The sequence below is a fragment of the Oncorhynchus mykiss genome, chromosome 3, assembly GCF_013265735.2.
Source record: "Oncorhynchus mykiss isolate Arlee chromosome 3, USDA_OmykA_1.1, whole genome shotgun sequence".
Lineage (NCBI taxonomy): Eukaryota > Metazoa > Chordata > Actinopteri > Salmoniformes > Salmonidae > Oncorhynchus > Oncorhynchus mykiss.
In genome coordinates this window covers 73,916,457-73,933,846 of record NC_048567.1, presented here as the reverse complement: position 1 = coordinate 73,933,846, position 17,390 = coordinate 73,916,457, and the positions used below count along the sequence as shown (strand labels likewise).

At 44.8% G+C, this 17,390-nt stretch overlaps 1 protein-coding gene across 5 annotated transcripts in view; it reads right to left on the bottom strand.

Annotated features, from left to right (window-relative positions):
- The window catches only part of LOC110520574 (DDB1- and CUL4-associated factor 6), a 58,248-nt gene that overhangs the window by 14,167 nt on the left and 26,691 nt on the right, over positions 1-17,390 (bottom strand). For 3 of the 5 annotated variants that reach the window (XM_036975167.1, XM_036975168.1, XM_036975169.1), the window contains exons 8-11: positions 16,453-16,546; positions 7,116-7,238; positions 6,587-6,913; positions 4,650-4,817 (exon numbers count right to left, since the gene is read on the bottom strand). In XM_036975167.1, the coding sequence (XP_036831062.1) occupies positions 4,650-4,817; positions 6,587-6,913; positions 7,116-7,238; positions 16,453-16,546 (712 nt within the window). The remainder of the gene's footprint in view (positions 1-4,649; positions 4,818-6,586; positions 6,914-7,115; positions 7,239-16,452; positions 16,547-17,390) is intronic. The other 2 variants (XM_036975170.1, XM_036975171.1) reach the window with 1 other exon arrangement.

The following is a 17,390-nucleotide window of genomic DNA, read 5'->3' as shown; positions in this document are numbered from 1 at the left end:
TTGTGGACCTACACTAGTCTGGTTCATCCTTGGGAGCAATTTCCAAACGTCTGAAGGTACCACGTTCTTCTGTACAAACAATAGTGCGCAAGTATAAACACCATGGGACCACGCAGCCATCATACCACTCAGGAAGGAGACGCGTTCTGTCTCCTAGAGATGAACATACTTTGGTGCAAAAAGAGCAAATCATTCCCAGAACAACAGCAAAGGACCGTGTGAAGATGCTGGAGGAAACAGGTACAAAAGTATCTATATCCACAGTAAAACAAGTCCTATATCGACATAACCTGAAAGGCCTGCTCCAAAACCATCAAAAAGCCAGACTATGGTTTGCAATAAAAATCATACTTGTTGGAGAAATGTCCTCTGGCCTGATGAAACAAAAATAGAACTGTTTGGCCATAATGGCCATCGTTATGTTTGGAGGAAAAAGGGGGATGCTTGCAAGCCGAAGAACACCATCCCAACCGTGAAGCACGGGGGTGGCAGCATCATGTTGTGGGGGTGCTTTGCTGCAGGAGGGACTATTGCTCTTCACAAAATAGATGGCAACATGAGGAAGGAAAATTATGTGGACGGAAAATTATGTGGACATATTGAAGCAACATCTCAAGACATCAGTCAGGAAGTTAAAGCTTGGCCGCAAATGGGTCTTCCAAATGGACAGTGACCCCAAGCATACTTCCAAAGTTGTGGCAAAATGGTTTAACCTTTTTGGGATAGGGGGTAGCATTTTCATTTTTGGATGAATAGCGTGCCCAGAGTGAACTGCCTCCCAGGTCCCAGATGCTAATATATGCATATTATTATTAGTAGTATTGGAGAGAAAACACTCTGAAGTTTCTAAAACTGTTTGAATGATGTCTGAGTATAACAGAACTCATATGGCAGGCGAAAACCTGAGAAAAATCCAACCAGGAAGTGGGACATTGAGGTTGGTAGTTTTTCAAAGCTTGGCCTACTGAATACACATTGAGATATAGATAAAGTTGCACTTCCTGCGGCTTCCACTAGATGTCAACCGTCTTCAGAAACTTGAATGAGGATTCTACTATAAAGGAGGGGCTCATGAGACCTCTTTGAGACAGGGGTCTGGCATAGTGCCTTGGTCTCATGACGCGCGCACCCGACAGAGTTACTTCTTGTTCCAGTGCTTTTCTGAAGACAAAGGAATTCTCCGGTTGGACATTATTGAAGTTTTATGTTAAAAACATCCTGAAGATTGATTCCATACATCGTTTGACATGTTTCTAAAGGACTAATGGAACTTTTCGAGTTTTTGTCTGGACGAAATGCTCGCGCATCATGAAGATGGATTACTGGGCTGAACACGCTAACAACAAGTGGCTATTTGGACATAAATGATGGACTTCATGAAACTTTATGGAACAAATCAGTCATTTATTGTCGAACTGGGATTCCTGGGAGTGCCTTCTGATGAAGATCAAAGGTAAGTGAATATTTATGGTGTTGTTTCTAACTTTGTTGATTCCAAAATGGCGGATATTCCTCTGGCTGGATTGGGTTCTGAGCGCCATTCTCAGATTATGCTTTTTCCGTAAAGTTTTTTTGAAATCTGACACAGCGGTTGCATTAAGGAGAAGTCTATCTTTAATTCTGTGAATAACACTTGTATCTTTTATCAACGTTTATTATATTTCTGCAAAATCACCGGATGTTTTGGAATCAAAACATTACTGCACGTAAGGCGCCAATGTAAACTGAGATTTTTGGATATAAATATGCACATTATCGAACAAAACATACATGTATTGTGTAATATGATGTCCTATGAGTGTCATCTCATGAAGATCATCAAAGGTTAGTGATAAATTGTATGTATATTTCTGCTTTTTGTGACTCCTATCTTTGGCTGGAAAAATGTCTGTTTTCTCGACTTGGCTATGACCTAACATAATCATATGTTGTGCTTTCGCTGTAAAGCATTTTTGAAATCGGACACGATGGGTAGATAAACATCTTGTTAATCTTTCATTTGTTTCATTTCTGTATTGGACTTGTTAATGTGTCAAAGTTACATATTTCTAAAAAATATTTTTTAATTCCGCACGCTGCCTTTTCAGCAGAATGTTGTCGAGTTCCGCTAGCGGAAACCCTGCCCTAGAAAGGTTAAGGACAACAAAGTGATGGTATTGGAGTGGCCATCACAAAGTCCTGATCTCAATCCCATTGAAAATTAGCAGGCAGAACTGAAAAAGTGTGTGTGAGCAAGGAGGCCTACAAACCTGACAGTTACACCAGCTCTGTCAGAAGGAATGGGCCAAAATTCACCCAACTTATTGTGGGAAGCTTGTGGAAGGCTACCCAAAACATTTGACCCAAGTTAAACAATTTAAAGGCAATGCTACCAAATACTAATTGAGTGTATGCAAACTTCTGACCAACTGGGAATGTGATGAAAGAAATACAAGCTGAAATAAATCATTCTCTCTACTATTATTCTGACATGTCACATTCTTAAAATAAAAGTGGTGATGATCCTAACTGAACTAAAACAGGGAATTTTAACTAGGATTAAATGTCAGGTATTGTGAAAAACTGACTTTAAATGTATTTGGCTAAGGTGTATTTAAACTTGAGTTTGAGTTATTTTATTTTTACAGGGACAGTGCACATGAATCAACGTTTCAGTAAAAGTGCCAGTTTTAGCCAGCCGGCTAATTTTCAACCTCAGTCCCTGGGCAGGTTATTAAAAACAATTACAACATAGGCAATCATTGAGCAGTGAGCACACACAGTGAGCACACACAGAGCAACATAGGACAAGGACAAGCAAGACATTGCATACAGACAGAGCAACATAGGACAAAAAGCAGCAAGACAAAATTCATAAAAGCAACAAAGTGTTTCCACACCTCACAACCAACAGACAACATGGAAAGCAGGAATACATAGCTAGGGATTATGTTCACAAATCTGATTGACCATCAGCCATGTCTTCATGCATTTTGTGAAAGTGTGATATATGTGGTGTAGTTATGTATGTCTGATGGCAGTGTATTCCAGACATGGGAAGCTCTCACAGAGAAAACTGATTTACTAAAGGTGCTTTTCCTTAGGGGAACTATACAGTCACCTCTCATGGCAGACCTTGTGGATCTGCTGCCATATGTTTGGGTTTTCTGTTTAACAAAAATATTGAGTGGAGGGGGAGCCAGGCCATTTAGGATCTTGAATACAAGACATGTATTGCACATCGGTGTATTGCACAAGATTTTCCCAACTCAGGAGCTCATGCTTTCTGAGGATGTAACAGTGATGATGGCTATTGGGCTTCCTATCAAGCACTTTGAGAGCCTGTTTGTAGACAGACTGAATAGGTTTTAATGTTGTACAGCAAGCTTGGGCCCAACTAGTCAAGCAGTATGTTAAGTGGGAGAGTATCATAGATTTGAAGTCCAGTTTTGCTACCTCTGTAGTCAAACAATTTCGTATAAATCGGAAATTAGCTAGGTTGAACTTGGTTATTTGAATGACCTTTTTCACATGCTTTTTAAAAGAGAGGTTGGAATCAAGTATGACTTAAAATCAGATACCACCTGGAGCTTTTCCCCTGACACACAGACATCTGGCTCAGTAGCATCTGTTGCCCTCTTTGTGAAGAACATGCAAACAGTTTTTTTCACATTGAGATGCAAACACGAGTCACCGAGCCACTTTGTAACCTGGACCTGAACTTCCGACTTCAATTGTATAGGCTATGCATCAAAATAGCCTATTTTGCATTAATAAACTAATATAATCTCAGTGACTGTTCAAACAATAAACCAACCAAAGGTATCCCTATTAGAATCCCTCCCACAATGTAATATGTTTAGAAGTAATAACTAGTGATTCCAGGCCACTGGTAACAACAGCTGCGAGATCTGTGCTTATTATCCATGACTAAAACATGATGACATTCTATTCTTAGCTGATATAGGAGTGACGGTAGCTCTCAACAGAGTGGCGCTTGTAGTCAATTTTAAAAGTCTGAGGGGCATATGGAATTTGGCTAGAGGCAGTGCTGAGTTGGGTAGAAGAGGTAAAAGAGAGTATGGTGTGGGGACAGAAGCAATGTCCCCTCTAAGCTGCGTGGATGAGTAGGAGCGCAGCTCCCCCATGACCGCCACGCAGAAGAAATATCAGCTGGCGCAGAGAACGTAACAGGGAAAACTCTAGAAAGTTGAGTGAACACTATCAACATTTTCCTTTACTGTGGGAATTGTGATCGAATCAATGCAATATTAGTAATTTTCAATGCAACATACCGAAACAAAACTAACTATGCAAGACTTAGTATGCAAGAGATTTTGTTGTATGCAGAACGAATCGGAGAATGATTCTATTACATTGACACGCACGATTCAGCCAGTACTCTACACAAACCGGTGCGCCATAGCCAATCAGAGCTGCAGTAGGCCAAAATGCAAATAGACCATTGCCATATATGGATCTGTGCCATTCACTTTGATCTGGACTGTGTTTACAGCATGAGCGGTTGTGAGTTGATGCGCTTGTTTTGAGATCAAAGCGAGAGCTGCATGTAGCCACTTGTGCACATTTGTACATATCCTTTGCTAGTTAGTGAGTTATTAGCCCAGTTATAGATCATTTGTAGTCAGCAATGGGGTAGTGACTGTAACCTGTAGGGGGGGCCATCTTGGTGGCAGCAGCAACAGCCCCCTGTGATTGGCTCTCAGTGCCTGCAGTGGAGGAAGAGGATTGACTCTGTCCTGGGGGGTCGGCCAACAGGAGCAGCCGCTGCAAGCGCCTACACACTAAACTTACTGGCAGCCGATGAGGGCCGTACTCTGACAGAGGTAGATAGACGAGAGGGACAGAGAGAGAGAGAGAGAGAGAGGTGGAGAGACGAGAGGGACAGAGGTGGAGAGACGAGAGGGACAGAGGTGGAGAGACGAGAGGGACAGAGGTGGAGAGACGAGAGGGACAGAGGGACGAGAGGGACAGAGGGATGAGAGGGACGAGAGGGACAGAGGGGTGGAGAGACGAGAGGGACAGAGGGGTGGAGAGACGAGAGGGGTGGAGAGACGAGAGGGGTGGAGAGACGAGAGGGGTGGAGAGACGAGAGGGGTGGAGAGACGAGAGGGGTGGAGAGACGAGAGGGGTGGAGAGACGAGAGGGGTGGAGAGACGAGAGGGACAGAGGGGTGGAGGGACGAGAGGGACAGAGGGGTGGAGAGACGAGAGGGACAGAGGGGTGGAGAGACGAGAGGGACAGAGGTGGAGAGACGAGAGGGACAGAGGTGGAGAGACGAGAGGGACAGAGGTGGAGAGACGAGAGGGACAGAGGGGTGGAGGGACGAGAGGGACAGAGGGGTGGAGAGACGAGAGGGATAGAGGGACAGAGGGGTGGAGAGACGAGAGGGACAGAGGGGTGGAGGGACGAGAGGGACAGAGGGGTGGAGGGACGAGAGGGACAGAGGGGTGGAGAGACGAGAGGGACAGAGGGACGGAGGGACAGAGGGGTGGAGGGACGAGAGACGAGAGGGGTGGAGAGACGAGAGGGGTGGAGACGAGAGGGGTGGAGAGACGAGAGGGACAGAGGGGTGGAGAGACGAGAGGGACAGAGGGGTGGAGAGATGAGAGGGACAGAGGGGTGGAGAGACGAGAGGGGTGGAGGGATGAGAGGGACGAAAGGGACAGAGGGACGAGAGGGACGGAGGGACAGAGGGACGAGAGGGACAGAGGGGTGGAGAGACGAGAGGGACAGAGGGGTGGAGAGACGAGAGGGACAGAGGGGTGGAGGGACAGAGGGACGAGAGGGACAGAGGGGTGGAGGGACAGAGGGACGAGAGGGACAGAGGGGTGGAGGGACAGAGGGACGAGAGGGGTGGAGGGACGAGAGGGACAGAGGGGTGGAGGGACGAGAGGGACAGAGACAGAGAGGTGGAGAGGGACAGAGAGGTGGATAGACGAGAGAGACAAGGAGGAAGAGGAGGAGAGGCAATAAAGGAAACAGTAGAAGGAGAGGGTAAGGCAGCTGCTTGAGTGGTACAGCTTCCACACACACTCCCATAGTCTGCGCATACGCACTCCCATAGTCTGCGCACGCGCACGCACACACACACACACACACACACACACACACACACACACACACACACACACACACACACACACACACACACACACACACACACACACACACACACACACACACACACACACACACACACACACACACACACACACACACACACACACACACACACACACACACACACACGTTATGGTCTGCTAGTGGCAGTTTACTGTGATTAGGGTTGGAAAGCGACCGGTAATTTACAAAAGTCAGAGGAATCTTCAGAATATCTTTGACAATCTAATCTAATTTTGGTCATTTATACTTGAACATTCTGGTAGTTTACTGGTAAACGTATAAACACTCCCTTCAGAACTCTAACTGTGGACCACCTGTTGGCTCTCCTCAAATCAAACACGATGACAATTACTCGGCCCTCTTATGGGAAAAATGGCATCTTAGTGGACTGGAGAGCTAAAATGTCGGTTTTGATTTCAGTCCTCAGCGTATGTGTGTGTTCTCTCTACGTGACCCTTACCAGGCAGTGAGGCCTCTGCGGTGGGTGTGGGTGTTGGCGTGGAGGTCACAGCCGTGTCTGCCTGACTCCTCTGCTCTGAATCTGGGGAGGAGGTGAGGGCGCATGAGGGAAGCACCGAGCTTTCCATGGATGAGGTTGATGGAGGATGTGCTGTAACCGTTGACGATGACCCTGAGGAGGAGGTGGACTTGGAGATGGGTACAGGTACAGGGTTGATGGCGGAGCCCTCCATTTCCACAGAGTCCTCTAGGGCTCTGGCAGCTTGTGGAGGGGGTATGGTAGGGAGTGTTGGGATGGTGGGGGCCCCCTCTATGCGAGGAAGAGTGCCTGGAGGAGATGCAGGAAATATGTGTTTAATTTCTTTTCTGAAGCATGTCTTTTTATAAAGTTCTAATCTGTTGTTTTGAATTGTATTTTTTGCCTTTCATAAACAAAACACTGGTGCAAACTAGCAGCCTAAATAAATAAATAAGGTCTAATCATAGATCTGTGGCAACGGGCCAACCAGAACCCTGTCCCAGTGTCTCACCTATAGGGCGTGTCTGAGGGCGCGTGGTCCCCCGGCTGCCCTGGGCCTCGCTTGCCTCCTCAAACCAGCGGGACAACATGTCCGACATTCTCTGCATCAGCGACACGTTGGGACTCTGCTCTCCTGGAGGGGGGGGGGGTCAGAGACTGAGTTAGCATGAATTACACGACTGGCTGGCATTTCTCAGCACAACATTCTGCTAATTATTTCCATCACTCTGTGTTTAGCCAGCTAATCATGTGGGTTAACAGAAATAATTCCCCCAAAACCCTCTCAATTAAATGTTAACTGCCAAGAAGGCTTACCTGGCAGATTATTATGACTAGAAATTGTTTAAGGTTAATATCAGTTGTGGGTAGGAGCTCAATATATATAATCAGTATCCTGTAACGATGTTTAAACCCACTAACCAATAATGGAGCGTGCTCATTATAAATACATTGTGATTTAGTTTCGGTATCAGATAACTTGTCTTATGATTTTGTTTGCAGAGCATACAGGCTGTCAGTTTATTGCCAGTTCATCCTATGGGCACAAGGGAGAACTGGACGAGGTGTACAGCGTCTCATCCCTGCAGCCCGCTCACATCGCAAAATACATTTCTAAATCTATTTTATTCAATTAATGCACGCGCCTGTGTTGCCAAGGGCTAAAATAGAAGTCAGTTCTATTTCTGAAGCAGATCGCGCTGCAAGTCCTGCCTCTCCCATCTCATTGGTTTATAGAAACAGGTATCCACGTGCCATCTCCTCATTGGTTATACCCATGTGGGTGACTGAAAGACGAACGAGGCCAGTGGGGGTAATGCACCTAATTTATGAAAGTTGCCAATCGCAATATAAAGTCAAGAGAAGAAAAAGCCTGGAAGGAGGCTTGATGACTATAAACGATTCGGTTGACCGTTTTATGTGTGGATTAATTGGTGGCGTACAGGACCTTGTGCATTTCAGGTAAAACAACTCAATGTTTATATCCCAGGACAAATTAGCTAGCAACAGCAAGCTAGCTAAATAGGACAAATTAGCTAGCAAGTGCAAGCTAGCTAGCTGAATTGCCATAAATGTATAATGCTTTTCGACCTGTCGCCAAATTAATATATTCGGTTCAGAGTTTGTTTTGATATTTTAACCTGCGTGTCGTGATCGCGTTTGGTGTGGGGGGACAAAATACATCTATGCACGATGGCACGCAGCCGGTTTGGGTTCCGTTTAAGGAGCCCATAGCCAGAAGCAAAGGCATTGAATGTTCTTATTTTACCATTATTTAACTAGGCAAGTCAGTTAAGAACAAATTCTTATTTACAATGCCTGCCTACCCCAGCCAAACCCTAACCCGGACAACACTGGGACAATTGTGCGCTGCCCTATGGGACTCCAGATCACGGCCTGTTGTGATACTGCCTGGAATCAAACCAGGGTCTGTAGTGACGCCTCTAGCACTGAGATGCAGTGCCTTTGACCGCAGCGTAAATCTAGCCTGGCCTAAAACATAGACCTCATGCCTGCGCATTATGTAAAAATAGTATTAGTTAGCTTGTCCATTATAACAACAGGTTCAAGCGTAACCAGATAAACTTGCTTTGAAGGTAAAAACTACTTTCAGTGCGCACTAATCACATGTCCCTGTCGCTAGAGTAGTGACTTCAACTAGCTTTGGCTGCCATCTATTGGAAAGGAATGGTAACTACACGGAGAAGCTAGTTGGCTGAGTCAAAAGTAGACTTTAATAATATATGCCATTTAGCAGACGCCTTTATCCAAAAGCGAACTGAGTACATGGTAGTGAAAACAGATCATGGAAAATTATTACAATTTTGATAATGGATGGTCAGTCCTTGCTTTTGAGAATGGTTACATTTCTCCAGCCCTCAGCTTTTACCGAAAGAGAAGCAGGGCGACTTTGTTTCTAGTGCTGATCGCCATTTTAAGGAAGTTAAGATGCAGATTAAATACACACCCAAATATGTTACAGATACTATAAACATGTCCCATCACTCAGACATCCATGCACAGCAAACAATCAAATATATTTACAAAAGCCCCTTTTAAAACATCAAAATAATTACCACAGTGGTTATAGAGGGTGCAGCAGTTCAACAACTCAGAGGAGCAAATGTCAGTTGGCTTTTCATAGCTAAGCATTTATAGGTCGAGAGAGAGTCGAAACAGCAGGACCGGGACAAGGTCCACATCCAATGAAATTGTTTTTATTTTATTTTATTATAAATCAGTGGGAAAACAATTCCACTCAGATTCCCTTTATGGATGGGTGTATCTTTGAATTGGCTGTTGACTGGCCTGCTCCTTCTCCATTTTCGGATCACCAGCCCGCTCCACCAAAGTGATCGATAGTATATCTCGGCTCGCACTGTGATCCTGAGCTCTCAGGTCCATACAGAGTTATGGTCTTCACTGATCTCACTCTCCGTCAGCTCCATCTGTGGCATTTAGGGGCAGGACTCGGTTGTATACTGATGGTCGTGAGCGCAATTTAGCTGGGCCCCGAGGACCTCTTCTCCACCACAGCACAAGAACACTCTGGCACCCAGGGGCGAGGTTTGTATGCTGTACTAACTGTTCTTTCCTGTTGGTTGAAAACAAATAAGGTAGAAAAATGTTGGTAGAAAACAATTAGGCTATAGTTATATTCAAGAATCACTGCATAAACTAGCATTTGCATGTACCTCCTCTGCCTCCTGCATTTCCTCCAGGATGAAAACATTTGCAAATAGTCTGGGTAGCCATTTGCTAGCTACCCATCTTGTATATTGTCAACACACACACAGCAAATACAGGGACATTCATTTATTTTTCAGCAAACATTAGCTATGTCAACTTCAGTCTAGTTAAATGAGGTAGAACTAACAAAACATTACAAAAACTAAATCTATCAACAAAATGTATTCCAGTACTTGACTATCTGAGGTGGAAGCTAGCTACAGTAACTAACGTTATCTGATAACAGCAGTTCACTGATAAACTGTGTTCTAATTTTAATTGCAGTTCAACGTTAGTTGCTTGCAAATGTTATTTGCCGTGAGGGTGTTACACAAAAGACTTGAGACGCAATTAACGTTAGCTAGTTATCATCAACTAGAGTCCAGTGACATCTAACGCTAGCCTCGTCAACAACAGACATGCCTGGTTAACGTTACCCCTGGCTCCATTGCCTCCTCCGTTCATTCGCTTTTGCTTGACTCCAAAGTCGGCGATGTTGATGATGGACGGCCGGAAACCCCTACACCAGAACCCTCAATTTCAAATGGAGGCGCAAGCAGAGGGCTTCAACATAGGCTTATGACTCCTTTCCATTCAGAAACTCCCGGTTGCCGCATCAAAAGTGCCCTTAGTCGAGAAGTCTGCCTCCGCGAAGTGCTGTCTGCAGGTCCTGCTAGCTCTAGCTGGGACGTCCTTCCTCTTCCGGACATGGAGCCACTTCTTCAAAAGTTGTGTGTCCTTGGGAAGCCGATGGTAGTTTACCGAGGGACCTTTTTTTGGGAGCCAATTCATACAGCCTGGCGCTATACAGTTCATGTTTGAATTACTACTTGTTGTTGCCATCTTCGTTGTCCGCACCTAACACGCTCTTCGAGTCACACTCCACGTACATACATGGTGTATTAGAAGCAAAGTCAATACCACAGACAATTAGATGATTCTGGCCAGTGCCACACTGGCGTCAGTCGTTACTATGGTCATTTAAAATGGCGTCCCCATAGCTCAAATAAACCTTATCGGCAATCAAAATACTAAATATAGAGTTTTTATGTTAAATGCACATGTTTAGTATTAGTTTATTGACTACATCTCTTTGCTTAGATTTACTTCCTAAAACGTTTCCATTCCCCATTTTATGCCTTGACATGGACTCAGAACATCCAATTTCGTTGTTTTTCTATGAACAATTGTAATTTTGAGTGTGAATAGCAAAATAAACCTAAAACCAAGAAAAATAAAAGATAACAATTTGGAAGAAAAAAAATATTTAAGGAACCCCCTTAGTTGTTTAATAACCATTATTTTACCAGGTGTATTGACAGAAAACTGCACTACTTTCTCTTGTACACTAAGGAGCCAGGGAAGAGTGGCAGGGGAGAGAAGAAGAGAAGAATATGCTTCGTCGCTCGCAGCTGTTCATTCTTTTAAAGTAGCCCTCATGCTAGAAAAATGTTGGAGACTCCTGGTCTAGAGAATCCTTGTGTCACACCCCTGACTGTATGAACAGTGCTGCCTGGGCCAGAATGAGTTAATGATATCAGGGTATTGCTTGCCATATAAGTCCCTCAGTAGTCAACAGCGGACTACCAATCCACTGCATCATCCAGACGTTATAACTGCTGACCTGGTGGGGGAACAGTTCCCTTCTCCTTATTCTACAATACCCTAACATCGACAAAGGTCTGTGATAGCAAGAGGCAGCTTCATCATAGTCTCAACTGGGCCCGGTATAAGCTGTGCGTCGGTGAGAGCTAAAGCTAACAAGATCCCCATGGACAGAGATAGGCCCCGTTAGCAATGAGAGGCAGTGGCAGGGCTCTGTGGGAGAGATTAGAGCTGGAGGAGATGGAGAAGACGTAGAGAGTTATCCGGGTGTGTGTGTCTATGTTAGATCCCTCACTTCCAAGGCAGTTATAGTCAATTATCTAATCACTGATCATAATCTTGATGTGTTTGGCCTGACTGAAACATGGCTTAAGCCTGATGAATTTACTGTGTTAAATGAGGCCTCACCTCCTGGTTACCATATCCCCCGCGCATCCCGCAAAGGGATGGAGGTGTTGTTAACATTTTCGATAGCAAATTTCAATTTACAAAAAAAAAAAAAAAGACTTCTAGTCATGAAATCTATGCAGCCTACTCGATCACTTTTTATAGCTACTGTTTACAGGCCTCCTGTAACTTTAATATTCACATGGAAAAGGCTTTCGGAGCAATCATCGACAGTGGGTTTTTTCCAACATGTCTCCGGAACCTACTCACTGCCACAGTCATACTCTGGACCTAGTTTTGTCCCATGGAATAAATGTTGTGAATCTTAATGTTTTTCCTCATAATCCTGGACTATTGCAACAAATAACCTGCTCAGACCCCAACCAAGGATCATCAAAAATCGTGCTATAAATTCTCAGACAACCCAAATATTCCATGATGCCCTTCCAGACTCCCTCTGCCTACCAAGGACGTCAGAGGACAAAAATCAGTTAACCACCTAACTCAATTTAACCTTGCGCAATACCCGAGATGCAGTCGCACCCCTAAAAACATTTGTCATAAGAAACTACAGTGCCTTGCGAAAGTATTCGGCCCCCTTGAACTTTGCGACCTTTTGCCACATTTCAGGCTTCAAACATAAAGATATAAAACTGTATTTTTTTGTGAAGAATCAACAACAAGTGGGACACAATCATGAAGTGGAACGACATTTATTGGATATTTCAAACTATTTTAACAAATCAAAAACTGAAAAATTGGGCGTGCAAAATTATTCAGCCCCCTTAAGTTAATACTTTGTAGCGCCACCTTTTGCTGCGATTACAGCTGTAAGTCGCTTGGGGTATGTCTCTATCAGTTTTGCACATCGAGAGACTGAAATTTTTTCCCATTCCTCCTTGCAAAACAGCTCGAGCTCAGTGAGGTTGGATGGAGAGCATTTGTGAACAGCAGTTTTCAGTTCTTTCCACAGATTCTAGATTGGATTCAGGTCTGGACTTTGACTTGGCCATTCTAACACTTGGATATGTTTATTTTTGAACCATTCCATTGTAGATTTTGCTTTATGTTTTGGATCATTGTCTTGTTGGAAGACAAATCTCCGTCCCAGTCTCAGGTCTTTTGCAGACTCCATCAGGTTTTCTTCCAGAATGGTCCTGTATTTGGCTCCATCCATCTTCCCATCAATTTTAACCATCTTCCCTGTCCCTGCTGAAGAAAAGCAGGCCCAAACCATGATGCTGCCACCACCATGTTTGACAGTGGGGATGGTGTGTTCAGCTGTGTTGCTTTTACGCCAAACATAACGTTTTGCATTGTTGCCAAAAAGTTCAATTTTGGTTTCATCTGACCAGAGCACCTTCTTCCACATGTTTGGTGTGTCTCCCAGGTGGCTTGTGGCAAACTTTAAACAACACTTTTTATGGATATCTTTAAGAAATGGCTTTCTTCTTGCCACTCTTCCATAAAGGCCAGATTTGTGCAATATACGACTGATTGTTGTCCTATGGACAGAGTCTCCCACCTCAGCTGTAGATCTCTGCAGTTCATCCAGAGTGATCATGGGCCTCTTGGCTGCATCTCTGATCAGTCTTCTCCTTGTATGAGCTGAAAGTTTAGAGGGACGGCCAGGTCTTGGTAGATTTGCAGTGGTCTGATACTCCTTCCATTTCAATATTATCGCTTGCACAGTGCTCCTTGGGATGTTTAAAGCTTGGGAAATCTTTTTGTATCCAAATCCGGCTTTAAACTTCTTCACAACAGTCTCTCGGACCTGCCTGGTGTGTTCCTTGTTCTTCATGATGCTCTTTGCGCTTTTAACGGACCTCTGAGACTATCACAGTGCAGGTGCATTTATACGGAGACTTGATTACACACAGGTGGATTGTATTTATCATCATTAGTCATTTAGGTCAACATTGGATCATTCAGAGATCCTCACTGAACTTCTGGAGAGAGTTTGCTGCACTGAAAGTAAAGGGGCTGAATAATTTTGCACGCCCAATTTTTCAGTTTTTGATTTGTTAAAAAAGTTTGAAATATCCAATAAATGTCGTTCCACTTCATGATTGTGTCCCACTTGTTGTTGATTCTTCACAAAAAAATACAGTTTTATATCTTTATGTTTGAAGCCTGAAATGTGGCAAAAGGTCGCAAAGTTCAAGGGGGCCGAATACTTTCGAAAGGCACTGTAGCTCCCTGGTATACAGAAAATACCCGAGCTCTGAAGGACACTTCCAGAAAATTGGAATGGAAATGGCGCCACACCAAACTGGAAGTCTTCCGACCAGCTTGGAAAGACAGTACCGTGCAGTATCGAAGAACCCTCATTGCTGCTCGATCATCCTACTTATTCAACTTAATTGAGGAAAATAAGAACAATCCAAAATGTATTTTTGATACTGTCGCAAAGCTAACTAAAAAGTACCATTCCCCAAGAGAGGATGGCTTTCACTTCAGCAGTAATAAATTCATCAACTTCTTTGAGGAAAAGATCTTAATCATTAGAAAGCAAATTACGGACTCTTTAAATCTGCATATTCCTCCAAAGCTCAGTTGTTCTGAGTTTGCACAACTCTGCCAGGACCTAGGATCAAGGGAGACACTTGAGTGTTTTAGTACTACATCTCTTGACACAATGATGAAAATAATCATGGCCTCTAAACCTTCAAGCTGCATACTGGACCCTATTCCAACTAAACTGCTGAAAGAGCTTCTTCCTGTGCTTGGCTCTCCTATGTTGAACATAATAAACGGCTCTCTATCCACCGGATGTGTATCAAACTTACTAAAACTGGCAGTAATAAAGCCTCTCTTCTAAAAGCCAAACCTTGACCCAGAAAATATAAAAAACTATTGGCCTATATCGAATCTCCCATTCCTCTCAAAACATTTTTGAAAAAGCTGTTGCGCAGCAACTCACTGCCTTCCTGAAGACAAACAATGTATACGAAATGCTTCAGTCTGGTTTTAGACTCCATCATAGCACTGAGACTGCACTTGTGAAGGTGGTAAATGACCTGGTAAATGTACGCTACGGTCACAAGACGCAGGCCTCCTAATTGTCCCTAGAATGTCTAAGCAAACAGCTGGAGGCAGGGCTTTCTCCTATAGAGCTCAATTTTTATGGAATGGCCTGCCTACTCATGTGAGAGACTCAGACTCGGTCTCAACCTTTAAGTCTTTACTAAAGACTCATCTCTTCAGTGGGTCATGTGATTGAGTGTAGTCTGGCCCAGGAGTGTGAAGGTGAACAGAAAGGCACTGGAGCAACGAACCGCCCTTGCTGTCTCTGTCTGGCCAGTTCACCTCTCTCCAATGGGATTCTCTGCCTCTAACCCTATTACAGGGGCTGAGTCACTGGCTTACTGGTGCTCTTCCATGCTTTCCCTAGGAGGGGTGAGTCACTGACGTGGTCTTCCTGTCTGGGTTGGCGCCTCCCTTGGGTTGTGCCGTGGTAGAGATCTTTGTGGGCTATACTTGGCCTTGTCTCAGGATGGTAAGTTGGTGGTTGAAGATATCCCTCTAGTGGTGTGGGGGCTGTGCTTTGGCAAAGTGGGTGGGGTTATTTCCTGCCTGTTTGGCCCTGTCCGGGGGTATCATCGGATGGGGCCACAGTGTCTCCTGACCCCTCCTGTCTCAGCCTCCAGTACCTATGCTGCAGTAGTTTATGTGTCGGGGGGCTAGGGTCAGTCTGTTATATCTGGAGTATTTCTCCTGTCTTATCCGGTGTCCTGTGTGAATTTAAGTATGCTCTCTCTAATTCTCTCTTTCTCTCTCTTGGAGGACCTGAGCCCTAGGACCATGCCTCAGGACTACCTGGCATGATGACTCCTTGCTGTCCCCAGTCCACCTGGCTGTGCTGCTGCTCCAGTTTCAACTGTTCTGCCTGCGGCTATGGAACCCTGACCTGTTCACCGGACGTGCTACCTGTCCCAGACCTGCTGTTTTCAACTCTCTAGAGATTGCAGGAGCGGTAGAGATACTCTCAATGATCAGCTATGAAAAGCCAACTGACATTTACTCCTGAGGTGCTGACCTGTTGCACCCTCGACAACTACTGTGATTATTATTATTATTTGACCATGCTGGTCATTTATGAAAATTTGAACATCTTGGCCATGTTCTGTTATAATCTCCACCCGGCACAGCCAGAAGAGGACTGACCACCCCTGATAGCTGTTCCTAGGCCGTCATTGAAAATAACAATTTGTTCTTAACTGACTTGCCTAGTTAAATAAAGGTAAAAAATAAAAGAAATAAAAAATTGCCTGGTTCCTCTCTAGGTTTCTTCCTAGGTTTTGGCCTTTCTAGGGAGTTTTTCCTAGCCACTGTGCTTCTACACCTGCATTGCTTGCTGTTTGGGGTTTTCTGTACAGAACTTTGCGAAATCAGCTGATGTAAGCAGGGCTATATAAATACATTTGATTTGATACATAGGTGTGTGTGAATAAGACAAAGCGTGAGTGTGAGAGAGAAAGCGTGAGAGAGGTTTTTTTGTTTTTCTTTACCAATAGAGCCTAATGGAATTTAAATTTGGAAGGAGAGGGAGAGAGACAGGAGGCAATAGAGAAGAAAGGGAATAAGTGAGAAAATGTGTGTGTGTGTAAGATTCTGTGTACTCGTACCGTCCCGCTCTCTCTCGCTCTCAGGACGAGCTCGTGGACCGGTGTCAGACCAGTCACCTCGTAAACGAAGACGCTTCACTGGGGGTTGCCGCAGCTGTGGACACACACACAAAACATAAAAAAAACATGCTGTCAAGTCTAAGCACAGTTAAAAATAGCATGCAAAACATGGCACAGTCCCTGTCCTATTTAGTACCCCCCCACACACTCCGCTCTCTGCACTACAGTCCCTGTTACTGTCCTATTTAGTACACACACACCTCTCTCTCTGCACTACACACTTTCCTCTGGCCGTCTCCAACACACAGGACAACAGGCTTAGAGCCAGGGAACTGGTCACCCAACACAGGTGCCTCTGCTCCTCCCCTGGGCACAGAACGAGAGGGGGACAGCCAGCTTCAGTGGAGAGAGAGAGATTTAGAACATGGAAGAGAATGAGAACAACTTCCACTGAGACCAGAGATAGAGAATGACAACTGCATAGAGAGAGAGAGACAGAGGTGGGGCAGCTAAGGAGAGAGAGAGAGAACAAGAAAGGTGAGATGGTGAGAGGGCTGAAGGGGGGAGAAAGCGAACCCGAGCTCAAGCAGGGTCGCAGGAGTAACAAGATGATGGGTAAAGGAGGAAATAGAAAGGGGTGAGAGCGATGGAGGGCCCAGAAGAGAGAGAGAAAGAGGAAAGGCAAACTCCTTGGCAGGCCCTACAGTCCCCGTCCTGGTCTATTTTGGTGGGGTGGTTGGCGGAATATTGCCAGCGCCAGGCACTGTATTTGGAAAGGTATGTGGGAGCAGAGCTGGGTGAAACCAGACACAGCTGAACACACTATTCGACCGTGATCCAGCACATTTCTTACACACCCCCACACCTTCCTCTCTGCTGGCATTTAGTGTCCCCCCCCCCTCCCTTTTCCCTCACCCCCTTCTCTCCACTAAATTGAA